This window comes from Nyctibius grandis, chromosome 4, assembly GCF_013368605.1.
Source record: "Nyctibius grandis isolate bNycGra1 chromosome 4, bNycGra1.pri, whole genome shotgun sequence".
NCBI lineage: Eukaryota > Metazoa > Chordata > Aves > Nyctibiiformes > Nyctibiidae > Nyctibius > Nyctibius grandis.
Genome location: NC_090661.1, coordinates 6,133,578 through 6,146,589, shown reverse-complemented (window position 1 = coordinate 6,146,589; position 13,012 = coordinate 6,133,578). Strand labels below are relative to the sequence as shown.

General features: G+C 37.3%; 2 protein-coding genes across 2 annotated transcripts in view; one reads left to right on the top strand and one right to left on the bottom strand.

The window, feature by feature from the left end:
* ANO3 (anoctamin 3) overlaps nt 1-13,012 on the bottom strand; it is a 195,856-nt gene that overhangs the window by 23,537 nt on the left and 159,307 nt on the right. Inside the window, exons 13-14 of the mRNA XM_068398620.1 lie at nt 10,084-10,180; nt 6,161-6,221 (exon numbers count right to left, since the gene is read on the bottom strand). Coding sequence (XP_068254721.1) covers nt 6,161-6,221; nt 10,084-10,180 — 158 coding nt within the window. The remainder of the gene's footprint in view (nt 1-6,160; nt 6,222-10,083; nt 10,181-13,012) is intronic.
* Nucleotides 1,252-4,341, top strand: MUC15 (mucin 15, cell surface associated). Its single transcript, XM_068399293.1, has 3 exons — nt 1,252-1,927; nt 3,145-3,297; nt 4,181-4,341. The coding sequence occupies exons 1-3, from the start codon at nt 1,252-1,254 to the stop codon at nt 4,339-4,341; spliced, it is 990 nt and encodes a 329-aa protein (XP_068255394.1).

Here is a 13,012-nt window from a genome sequence, read left to right as displayed (position 1 = left end):
TCTTATTTTTTGCTAAATAAGTTACAGAGTTTTCCAAGTATAGGTCCTTCCCACCATATAACTGACCTTCAGTTGGGAAATAAGCAGTGTGGAGAAATGGATCATATGTTAAAAAGCAGATTAAATGGCATTTTGTAAATACACATGCATTTCTGTTACTGCACGTGCACTTTCCACTGCTCTGATGGTGTTACATACAAAGAAGCTAACCTGGGGAAAATGCACAATTAAATGGCAAAAAAACCCAAAAAAACAAAACCAAACCAAACCAAAAACAACCCCAAAACCCCCCACCCATAGGAAAAAGCACAAGACAGTAGGAGGGGAGGCTGAATATGCAAGAAATAGTTACTTTTTTCAGTTGTACATCTCCTTTCTTCAGATGGTAAAGTACCCACATACACGGACTCCTAGTTAATTAACGATGCTGAAGATGTAACTTACCTATACTTTTTGTTGTGCTGTCACATGAGAGATTATGTGTGGGAGTTAAAAACTACATGATCTCAACCTGTCTCATACTTACAAAAACACACACCCCTTGTCAAAACCCGACAGCTATACTGAACAGCATACCTGCTACAATCAAGTGACTTCAAGATGAGTTTTTCTCATCCTTCTCAATCTAACATTTGAAAAATTAATGCATAATATACAGCTTCCAGTTTCCTACATGAAAAGAAGTTTCCACACAAATTAAGCATCATCCATAATCCCTACATTGATTTAGTTTTCAGTTTGCTCCTGGCAGTATTCGTATGACACTCATTGCTCAGGGTCACAAAACATTATCCATCAACTTTCAGGGCTAATTGTAACAATCATATTTCTTTGCAATGGAGCGTAACCCTTTAGCATGCTCTTGGAGTTGCTGCCTGCACAGAAAACATTGCCTCGAGCATGCCATCCAAGTATGTATCATTACCTCATTCTATAGCAAAGTGGTTTTGAATTATTCCCTTCTGAGTATGACGCCTGTTTATAGAAACATGGAATTCTCTTGTGCAAAAACCTTTTGTTGATCATCATTATTGTATTAGGTCATTCTTTAAGTCATTAACACTCAGGAATGTAAAGTTTTCAGCATCAACATGTGGTAAACTACTGAGACTTCTATAGTATAACATCAACTTTTTTACCAGCTTATTTGGGTGTTAAGTGAGTGGCTTTGTTTCGCAAAATGAAATAATAGACAAAAGTTAATTTCTTGCAGGTTCCCTATATAACGAAACAAACTTTGAAGTCAACACCATGCAACCCTCCTGTGGAATGATTTTCATTTTTCTGCTTGTAAGGCTGCAATGGAACAAAAGTAATACTGAGGGCAGAGAAATAACTGAAAGAAATAATAGAGATAACAATCAGTCTATAGCGCAACCAAATTCACACAGAGTCATTCTGCCTACGACTACTGCCATAAATCCTACCGTCAGCCATGCTGCATCAACAGCAGCCACTGCCAAAAAAAATGTAATGAAAAGAATGAAGATGAGCAGTTGGCCAAACAGCACACCCCTGAGGTCCACCGATAGCACCACTTTATCTTCAAATGTCACTATGATATCAAAAGGTGGAATAAATAACTCTACTACAACCTTCAACAGAACCCCAACGTCTTTAGCAACATTCACTACAATGGGTGACTTTCCTGGAGTGACCAAGAGCGCTGCAGCTACTTCTATTTCCACAGAGACACCAAGTAACTCTACGGTCACCTATCGTACCCCTTCGGCTGCAGTGCTCCCTGGTGATAACTCTTCAATCAACCCCACCACATTGTTCCCCACCGGTATCACTCTGACATCACCCACGGTGAAGCAGAACAGTCCTACACTGAACTTCAACCCCACTGAGCAGACAACAGAGCTGAATCATAATTTCAGCAACCCTTCTACTGTATCATCTAATTCAAATAGTGCCAGTCAAGGTAAGTATCTAACTGAAGTCCAACTGGTTTAATAAAATCATAATGATGAAATAAACCCTTTTTTTTCATTGAACAGGAGGTTAAGATGTGTGAACTAGTAGGTGACCTAGTACAGCCTAAAACTAAAACTCACCCAAAACAAAAAATATTTTTTAAAATTATTTGCTGTTTACTTGTTTGTTTAACACTTCTAAGAGTGGGGGAACCTAAAGACAGGTACTGCCTATTCACACTGGAGAGGACCTTCAAAGCAGATGTGTAGAAATAACATTTAAAACATGTAACATGTCAACTTATTTAAGTTCAGAAACTTTTGTGACCCAAGATGACTTCTTATAAACACTTCCAAAGGAATTACTCATTGTGCATTTAATTATCAAGTTGAGTATGCGTGGGAAAACAATGGAGCATAGAACTGTCACGGCACTTTTCTATCCTGCTGCTCTGAATAAGGTCTTCAGGAAAAGAAAAGGAAAGTTTAGAAGACACAGTAATTTTTTGCTATTAATTAGCTTTCAAGCCTTTAACACAGGACTGAAAGGCTTATCCATCATATCCAGTAGAGTACAGTTTGTACTAAGAACTGAAGGAGCATCAGACTTTTATGTTTCCTGTCATAGTTCTAATAATAACAATGTACCTGATTTTTAGATAACATGACTGAAAAGGAAGGCGGGTGGGAGAGCAAGTTCAGTTCCAAGAAAAAAAGAATACTTCGAAGAAAAGTTTTAGGAAATCTGAGGAAAATCTTGGAGGAACACAGTAATTCTGATAACTGAACAGGTGCAGAAAGCATTCCTGTATTTCTTACCTTGCATACTCAAAAATTAGTACTCTAAAACTTAATCACTTGAAATTCAGAGGCTGCAATTTTAACTGCTGGCTTAAATACTTACAAATAATTGCATTCAAGGAATTGCATTCAAACCTTTTTATTTGACTAAAAACTCATTTAGCCTTCCTTTTTTTTTTTTTTTTAAACTCCAGTTATGCCCTTGAAAGTCAAGGATGGAGATGTCTGTTTTATTTTACAAAGGCAGAGAGTTTCTGCAGAGAGGCTGGTTTAGTCACAGTTTGCAAAGTGTTTCAGATCCTTGGTGAAAAGTCTCACTCCCTAAAGCCCTCGACTGCTATAAAGTGAGAGTGAAATATCTGATCTTACAGATTTATTATTCTCATTCAACTGTCTCTTCTTTCTTTCTTTCTTTCTCTCCTAGAGAAAACCAACATAAGAGTAATAGTTGGTGTCATTGTAGGAGCCATTTTGGTATCTATATTAATTGGTCTGATTGGATATTTTATATGTGGTAAGAAAAGATCTGACTCATTTTCCCACAGACGGCTTTATGATGATACAAGGAATGACCCAGGTAAGGAACAGCACAAGTGCTTTGCATAAGAACATTTTTTATTTCTGCATATAGTCATTTAAATAGTTTGGTCTTATTGAATTATTAGGAATTATATCATTGACTCCAGTCAATCTAGTTTTCAACTGACAGTACTTTACTATTTTTAATTTTTAGCTTAACCAATACTCCCCATAACTCTCTGTCTCCTCCTTACAAGTTACTTTTTAACCTATGAAATATCAGGAAATATCATATCTAGTATGAGTGAACCTGTTCAAATAATTGTGGGCGAGTTCAAAACTATAGCTCAAAAACTCTCCTAAACTTCAATGGAAAAAGGCTAGACTCCTTACTCATCTAACTTCAATTACAGAATGAGGGATGAAGCTATGTCTGTTTCTAGGAGTAAAAAATATTTTTAAGAGGTTTAAAAAGAAGATTGCTTTTGTCTTCTCCATGAATATGTATAAACTTGTAATAAAGCATAATCACACAGTCTCCAAACATTTATATCGTGTTCCTGGACTTTATTTTTAAATGTTTAAACAAACACTGAGAGGCTAAACACACTTTTTTCTCATATAAAATCAAATCAAAATAAAACTCTGGCAACGCACCCTTTCTGGCTTAAATGCAAGAGATGAAAGCTGCCAGAATGTCAGATTAGAAACTAGCTTTGAAAGTCGACCACCCATGTGGTGCTGAACGGGCATTACTGGGAGGACACGTGTTATCTTCAGAAGATCGTGAATCAGGGCCTTCACGTTTTGCTCCCCATATGTATGAAAGAGGTTAACTGGGATTAGCTGTGAGGGACTGCTGAACTAAGCCATGAGGTATGCAGTGTATGGGGATAAGAATTTTTCAAGCAATATATAAAATAAATACATTATCCTTTCAGTTCTCCACTTAGACAACTCGCTTGGACCACACGATACGAGTTTTGGATGTGCGTCAGATGACAAAACCAGCACAGCAGACAAGGCAGAGGAAGACAATGCAGGGTGCCCGTCCGATGGCATTCCTATGGCTGACATGACACCATCCCACCCTTCACCGTAATGCTTGCTTCAGATTGTATTCTCACCTGTTATCTAAATGCTTTCATTTTTTTCCAATCGACCTGGCAGCTGTTATTTTACAGCCATTACTATGCAAGCAATGTTTTGGAAAGCAAGGGGAAAATCACAAGATACACTGATAGGCAACAGGCAGGGCCCAGTAGGCACCAGAGACAGAAGCAATGGCAGTCACACTGCAGAGGAGTAAAACAGGCATTTATTTCAAAGTTAAAAGATTAAAGAATTGAGTGCACACATGCAGTGTTGCCATTTCTACAGGGGTCAGTCATGAAAACAGCACACTTCCCATCAAAGCCAGAACCTAATTTCTAATGTTGTATCCAGTGTGTTGGATGGCACACTGAAAATCTGAGATGCATTCACCTGTATTAGGTGAGAGTGTCACTCTGCTGCTTGTAATTAAGGAAAGTGTAATGTTGAGCTTCTATCTTCCTTAGCACAGATTATGCCATCTTTCCTGCTAATGGTAAAGCAGTATCACAAAATTCCTTCTCACACTTGAACCTTGGCCTCAACTGCAAATTGAAAGAGCTCTCTCTAAGGAGACCCTGAAGACAGAAATCCTAAAAAACTACCAGCGCTGTCTACATCAGTAACCATATAGCCAAGTGCAATTTATTTTAGGAATTTATGAAACTAATTATTAGCAATTGCAAGGCTATAACAGCAAGATTAGGAGCCAATAAAAAAAATATCACTGAGGCAAGCAATCACAGTGTGCCCTTCAGTTATATTTCTATCGTGTTAATTTTTAACAATCTAATTATGATTTTTGTACATATGTGCATGTGTTTATGCTGTCTCTGTACCTCTTTGATGTTTTGCTGTTGTTTGTATATTGTTTTTTGGTTTTACCAGGCCTCTAAAATTTGTGACATTTGTTCATCCTTCACTTTAAGTTAGAATCATTAATGCTTATTCATACATATTCTGTAAATAAAGCTGTTGTGTGCCATTTGACTCTATTTAAAACTGTAAAACTCTGGCTTGAATTCAGACAGTTGTACGTATGTGAACTGGTGTTATTTTCTCAGGGTTTACATAGACAAACATTTACATTGGTAAAATTATCTCTTGTCCTAATACCAGTCTTTCCTACTTTCCAGCAGCAAAATACATTTGCTTCATTGAAAGCTAATTCCATCAAGCATTTCATGCTGGAACCATTACACCTGTCTTGTATGGCATTATTACACTGACCTTCAAAGAGAGTGAAGACTGTTCTAGGTAAATCCCGTTCAACAGTGGCCTCTGTGGATATCACCCTGCTTGGCTTTGTGCCCCATGACATGATATGTGTGATGTCAGAGTGAACAATAGTGAGATATTCGGATATCATTCAGAGATATTCAGATATTATATTGAATATAAATAGTTAAATTGCTGTAAGCATTTAACACAAAATCTTTCCTATACTTCCCCCTAATTAGCTCCCACAAAAACATCCTCATTTATTCTATAAGAATTCTCTAAAAGACGTGATTTTTATATTGACTCCAGATCACAAAACCAACCTGCATGTTTGCTTCTAAAAAGAATTCTGCCTACATGATGTAAAATTCAGGCTTAAAGACATTTAAGATGCTAAAGACATTCATTACATTAATGATAAAAGGTATTATTTTCACCCACTACTAGCATAGAAATTGAAGTTGATGAAAACCAGAGGAAAAAAAGTGTGTGTGACAAAATCATAATCCTTCTTTAAATTTTATCAAGAGCTACAATCTCCCTTTACCCAGTAATCATATTAAAGGGTGAGGTGAACTGAAAGGACAAAACAATAAAAATGTACTTACCCCAAATTGCCATGAAAATAGCAAAGAAGACAGTCCCACCGTTATCAAACAAATGCGTAACCTAAATAGAAAATAAATACATCAGAAACAAGTAATATTGCCACCTTATCTTTTGTCCCAAAGAATCCCAGAGTACAGAATTGGTGGCAGAAACTAAAAGCTAAGCATTCCGGTAAGAAGTCCTACTTGCACGTTCTTCTACAAAGGTTTGTCCCGTTCTGTCTTTCAGTATAACTTGAACTCTGGTTTTGCAGACTGTCACTTCATGTATCTCCAGTCTATTTCTTTCACAGACACTAAGAGATGCTTTGACCGTGTCCAGACAGGCTAAAAATTCCTCCAGAGTTTGTCTCATATGCTGGGTCAAATTTAACCTCAACATTTTCTATTTTAAGGTTTTTGTAAGCTTAAAACCTATCCCACTCCCATGAAAGCTGCCTGCTGTAAGAACTGACCCTGCTGACAGATTTTCATTCTTTTAGAGAAGGCTGGCATAATTGCTTCTGCCTTGCAATTAAGAAAACTGACTCAGGAAAGCAGAAAAAATTAATAGAAACAGTGTTGCTTGCCTTTATTTTACTTCTTATTGAGTAAAATTATTATAATAGTGTGAGAATCTATTAAAAACATATTTTAGCTGTATGTCAGTTCTGTTTTTCTTTTCTTTTTTTAAGGTTCTGAAATGGGAATTGACTATTTGGTATTGGCTAGCAATAAATCCAGTATGTTTCCTGCATAAATCATACAGTGGGATCAACTGTACAGACAAATATGCCCTTTGCTTCATTTTTCTTTTGCTTCCATAAAGGAAAACACAAACATAATGGGTATGAGACCAAAAATGTGAGAGGTGAACAAAATAAGGTGTACAATAAATTTGATGAACATTTTCAGTTTTGAATGTAGATCTGTGCAAGGATGTGATTTTGGATATTCTGCTCAGTAAAGAGTGCATCTTTCCAAGGAAATACAAAATGAACCAACCAACCAACCCTAACCCAGTAGACTTAATGTTGCTAAAAGTAGAAAATACGTATCTGGCTCCCAGATCTAGGTTGGTCTTTATAAAAAGTGTTTGGGCTAAAGTCTTTCAGCACCACACTCAGAATTAAGATGTGACTGTCTTAAAGGCTAAGTGCGGTCTGAGACTCTGTGTTGACCAGATGCCTCTAAACAGAAGTGAAATTCTGTAGGACTCGGTGCTAGTCCATCAGCATACCTGACTGATGTTGTCATCATCATACAAGACTTCAGGCACTTCAAATCCACCCTGAACCAACACCCTGTCCCGGGGCCCGAGGGCAAGGCGTGCTGAGTGCAGGACCAGCCCCAGAGCCCAGTGCACCACGCTAATCCCCCACGGATCAAAGAGTCCATTTAACGCGGACAAGAATGACAGCTTGGGCATTTGGCAATTCAGAAAACAACGCAGATATTGCATGCCTTTCCCTTAAATTATAAACTTCATTTCAGTGTGGCATTTTTAAGTGGAAATGGGATAAAGAGGGAGGGGATGAAAGAAACAGGCAGTAACAAGAAGAAAAAAGGCATCTTTTGTATTTTGCCTCCAGTTTTATAAAAAACTTGGCAGAAAACCCATTTGAAGTATATGATTTTTCTGGCATTAGTTTGTTCTGTCTTAAGTGCTCCTCTAAAGGGAAACTTGGCAGATACTTAAGAAAGAAACCTCGACAGTAGTTTTAATAACGTGAAATGTGAGCACAAGGCCTTATATAAATGAGGCAGGTCCCATGACATAAGCAGGTTTGGGGAGATAAACTTCACTTAAAGGGACTCAATTTTCCTAATTAACTCAATGCTTACTTGTATACAATGAGCTATTTGAATGAATAAGGATTAAAACACTTATTCCAGAATAAAGGTGCCAGTGCCCAGAATGAATCGGGAACAGCTTTCCTTGCATATCAGCTCTTTGGTTGTGTGGAAGGAAGACAGAGAAATAAGTTATGTTCCCACAACGACAAAACCAGAAGGAAACGCTGACAAGCTCCATCTGAGGTACAAGAAAGCAAGCAGGAAATGCCATTTTCTTTTCCCAGAGAGCAGATCTAATGCCTTATTTTTAAAAATTATAGTTGCACTTACTTATATTAATAACAGTGCTTCAGAAAGTACAAAGGAGCATTTTATTTGAAATCAGACTGTAGTTTTCTAACAGTACAGTTTGTTTTCATTCACTAATTTGGGTGCAAATGCAGTGAAAGTGCTGACACATGTTTGGGTATGTGCTGCTCAACTCGAGCAACATGGTGGCAACCAGCAGGATCACAACCCCTGATGGAAACCAGACATTTCCTAGCAAGAGGGTAACGAGTGAAGCTGCAGTGAACTTTTCTTTAGAGACAACACAGTGAGTGAAGGCATTACAGTTATAACCTCAGAGTTATAAAAAGCCTCATTGAGCTTTTAAATTTTTTTTTCCTTTTTCTTTGCCATTTGAATGGCCAGATGGTAATCCTATTCCTTCCCAAAGAGAACTCTCTCTCTCCCCCACTTGGGGGAGATCTAGATCAGACAAATCCTGAAAGGAGACAATTTTACTGCTTGTCTGCCCTGGTTGTCATCCGAGTTAGTTTCAAGGGGACTGGTTTGAAAATACCTGGAAATATGGATGGGCTGCCATGTTTTTTCTACTGCAACGAATTATTCACAATGTAACATTAAGTGTGAAATTTGCATGATTTAAGCACAGGATGTCAGTGTAAAGGTAAATAAGACACAAAAACTGCTTCTTATTCACTGGGGATGTTAAAATAACAGGACCTCAAGTTAAAGTGATGCCACAATGCCAAATGTATTAATTTCCTGTTAAACTGCCATGGACTGCTGAAGAAGTACTTGTTGTCTTCTAAGAAGAGTCATTTCTGGGATGAGTTGTATAGTTTGCATAATGCTATTTCAATTAAGAAAGCTCTTACCTTCAGTACACATGTTAAAAAAAAATAGTAAAAAAGTTACAAAAAACCTCATGGAGACATTTTCTGCTATAGAGTTATAGCAGTATTTAAAAATGAAAAACATTTTTGCCTTAAGTACAACATTTTCGATGGTATTTATTGCTGTTGTTGCAAAACAACTTTTTATTTTTTTAATTTTGGCATTATAAAATAATGTCAAATGTTTTTAGAATTTTCCTTTACAGGTAGATTTGAAATGTTGAGTTTTACTCAATATTGGTCCTATCTATATGAAATTTCAACATCTAACACAAAATTGATTTTCACTTTCACATTGCTGCAGTGTTGTAATACCATGGCCCAGAGACAGTCACATTTTATAAATACAGGCTTCTAACCAAGATTTATCTTCTAGGCTAAGGAATTCCAAGAAAAATGCCAAGGCTACTTTTCCAGCATTACAAACATACCACACATCAAAATATATTGCTCGTTTGAAAACACTGCATGTATACAGAGGTACTTGTGATTATTTAAGTTTGAAGGATAGCTCTTGTAGCAAAATATTTAGTTGTGTAAAATCTTTGCATTAGTTTGACAGAGCAAAGCACATCACAGGCACATTATGCTAGAGAACTCCTTTAGGAGGAGTAGAAGTTAAATTACAGAGTAAGCAAGGGAAACAGAGTAAGAAGTTAATTACAGGGGAAAGTAGGAAAAACCTTCCAAAAAAAGTTTTGTTACTCAAGGGACTTTATAAGTTTATGAAAATAATAAGGATTTAGGAAGGAAATGCTCACAGAAATTAAAACAAATTTTTAGAATAATCTCTGATCATTTCAGAGCATTCCCTTATTAGAAACATGAACCACAAAGGCTGAAAAAACCCTCTGTAGACAAACAACACATTTTGCAGGAATCTTTGCTGAAACAAGGGCAGCCATTAGACAATGAAAGTGGATCTTCAGACAAAAATTATCTTGATAACAATAAGACAATAATTACCTTGGCATATATGCAGCTTTCATTGAGTTTTTGTAGTGTGCAATTGCGTTCACACATAGGGCACATAATGGTTTCATTTGCCTCGCAGATCTCTTTGCTTTAGTATGAGACAGGAAAATAAAGGTTATAAAAAGGCTTTTAGCATTCTTAGTGTTTTCTGAGGCTATGCTGTTTGTGGTCTCTATTTGTTAACACTATGCCCGCACCACAAAACTGGCTCAATAAAACAAATTAAAAGCGAATGTTTGGCTTGAAAAGCCTAATCCCAAATCAGTAACCTGAAAACTACGGGCCCTAGAGTAGTGTGCAATATTTTTGGCCGTCATGCTACACTTCTCACACTTGTGAATATCCCATTCTCTCCCAAATATCACAACCAGAAGAAAAAACACATTGCTCACTACCTTCCAACCCATTTATTGCATATTTTTCTAAGCAACGTAGAAGATACCAAACATTAAGAGGATGGACATCACTGGTGTAACTACACTGATTTCAATCAACTTATCCCAGTTCACATCAGCTGAAGGATGACCGCATGCACAATCAGTTGGTCACATGTAAAAACCCACTGACGGGGATTTCTGGAAGTAGTATTTCAAGTCTTTGTGTTTATATCTCCTACAGAAAAACTTACGTATAGGGCTAATAATAAAAAAAAAACAAAAAACAAAACCAATTTAATATTTTATTTTGGGGGAAAATATCTTCAAGCCACATTCTGATGTTTACGGTTCCTAAGATTTAGGAAGATGAAGTAACTGTCTTCACTGGGACCATTCATATTTAAAACGTAGCACATAATTAAGTGTCTTGACAAAGGCAAAACAGAATTAACAGAAGTGCAAAAATGAATTTTAACTGCAGTGAGTAAGCTTCCCAAAGAACATCAGCAATCACCTTTCCCTATCCTTTAGCAACGTTGACATGCCTGAAATGATCTTATGACACACTAGGAAAGTAGCAGTATAAAAAGAAATGCCAGGAAATCCCTACTGATTTGTTTCAATAAACATTGCGTTTTCACTCTCCTACTCATAAAAGCTGAATTTACAGTTCTAATACTGTATGGAAGATTATGCTCATTTCCAAATGAATGCATCTATTAAATCCTGTCTGCCATAACAGTAAAGAGAAATAAAAGATTCTGCTTGCCTAGATGCCAGTTTTGTAATCTTCGGTCATACTTCACATAACATCAGAATCACTAATTCACTGAAACCCTACAACATAATGCAGATCTGACAAAGAAATTGTCCTAATTAACCCTTAAGTCAGAATGAGCACAGCCAGACATTTCAGAGTGGCAGAGTAACAGAAATCAGAGAATTTTCTTGCTTGCGCTTTCATTCACATGATTAAGCACAGAAAATCATATTTCAAGAGTATGTCATAAAGGTTTGACAATAATAAAAACTGTTGTTAAACAGAAGGCCAAATTGTACTGGACTTTGAACTTAAATTCAAAATTATAAATGCTAGATTTTCTGTATTATATATCTTGAGTTAAAACCTTGGTTTGTTTTTAATAACATGAAGTTTCAGGAAATTATACTGACAGTGATAGGTCACATGCTTTAGCACTGCTCTACAAAGGCAATAACATTTGTTACCCAAGTGATTGTGACAGGTGCTATGTTAGCTGTTACTGCAACTCGTCTTCAGTAGAGTAGAGCAAAGTAAGCTTCTTTGTACTGTCCTCACTTATATATTTGAAATCTGACTACAGCACACGTTGCAAAGACACTTCAAGCTATGCTGTGTTCAGGCCTGGCCTTTCTGTTTGACTAACAACAAAGTGGTAATTAATGATATGTATAAACCCATCAAAACCAAACTCTTTAAAATGATCAGATTTATTTTTATATAGACTAATCAACAAGTAATAGCTTGACATCTAACTTGAGAATAAAGACAGGTAATAGATATGGCACATAATTTGTTGAAAGAAAAGAACCCAATTGAAGGGACTGCTATAGGACTGTTTCACAGAATCACAGAATCAATCAGGTTGGAAGAGACCTCTGGGATCATCGAGTCCAACCATTGCCCTGACACCACCACGTCAACTAGACCATGGCACTAAGTGCCATGTCCAGTCTTTTCTTAAACACATCCAGAGATGGTGACTCCACCACCTCCCTGGGCAGCCCGTTCCAATGTCTAATGACCCTTTCTGAGAAGAAATTCTTCCTAATGTCCAACCTGAACTTCCCCTGGCGAAGCTTGAGGCTGTGTCCTCTTGTCCTATCGCTAGTTGCCTGGGAGAAGAGGCCAACTCCCACTTCACTACAACCTCCCTTCAGGTAGTTGTAGACTGCAATAAGGTCCCCTCTGAGCCTCCTCTTCTCCAGGCTAAACAACCCCAGCTTTGACTACCACTTCATACTTCCCCCAGTTTAGCTCAGGGAGGGCAAATGGATCAAAATATATCTAAAAGCATATGAAACAAGAAATACAAATTCACGTTCCACATTTTTGTTTCTGCATGTCTGAGCCCTATGAATATAACCCAAATACTCTGGAAGCTACTACAGAGTTTCTTCAACAGAGATTCTGTGGATTTTTCTCTTCATTGCGTTCATCTCACAACCGAATCCTGCAATGAACTGCCGACACTATAATCACAGTACCCTGGGGGACCTCAGTGACGGCTCCTGGCAACCACAGTATTACCAAGCTTTATTCCAAACCCATGCAAGAAAAAGAATATCCTCCATTCCAACGTGCATTCAGTAAACACTGCCCATCTTATGCACTTGTTCTGTGACAGGAAACAAAAATGTCCCTAACTGCGTAGAATGGAGAAACTTCTATTTCTAAACGTGGGACATATATGCGTGTTTGCTTATAATAGTGTCTAGTCCCTGATACCACAGTGTGTATGCAGTGTTTTTGTCTTCCCATCTTATTTCACCTTCTTCCTCCC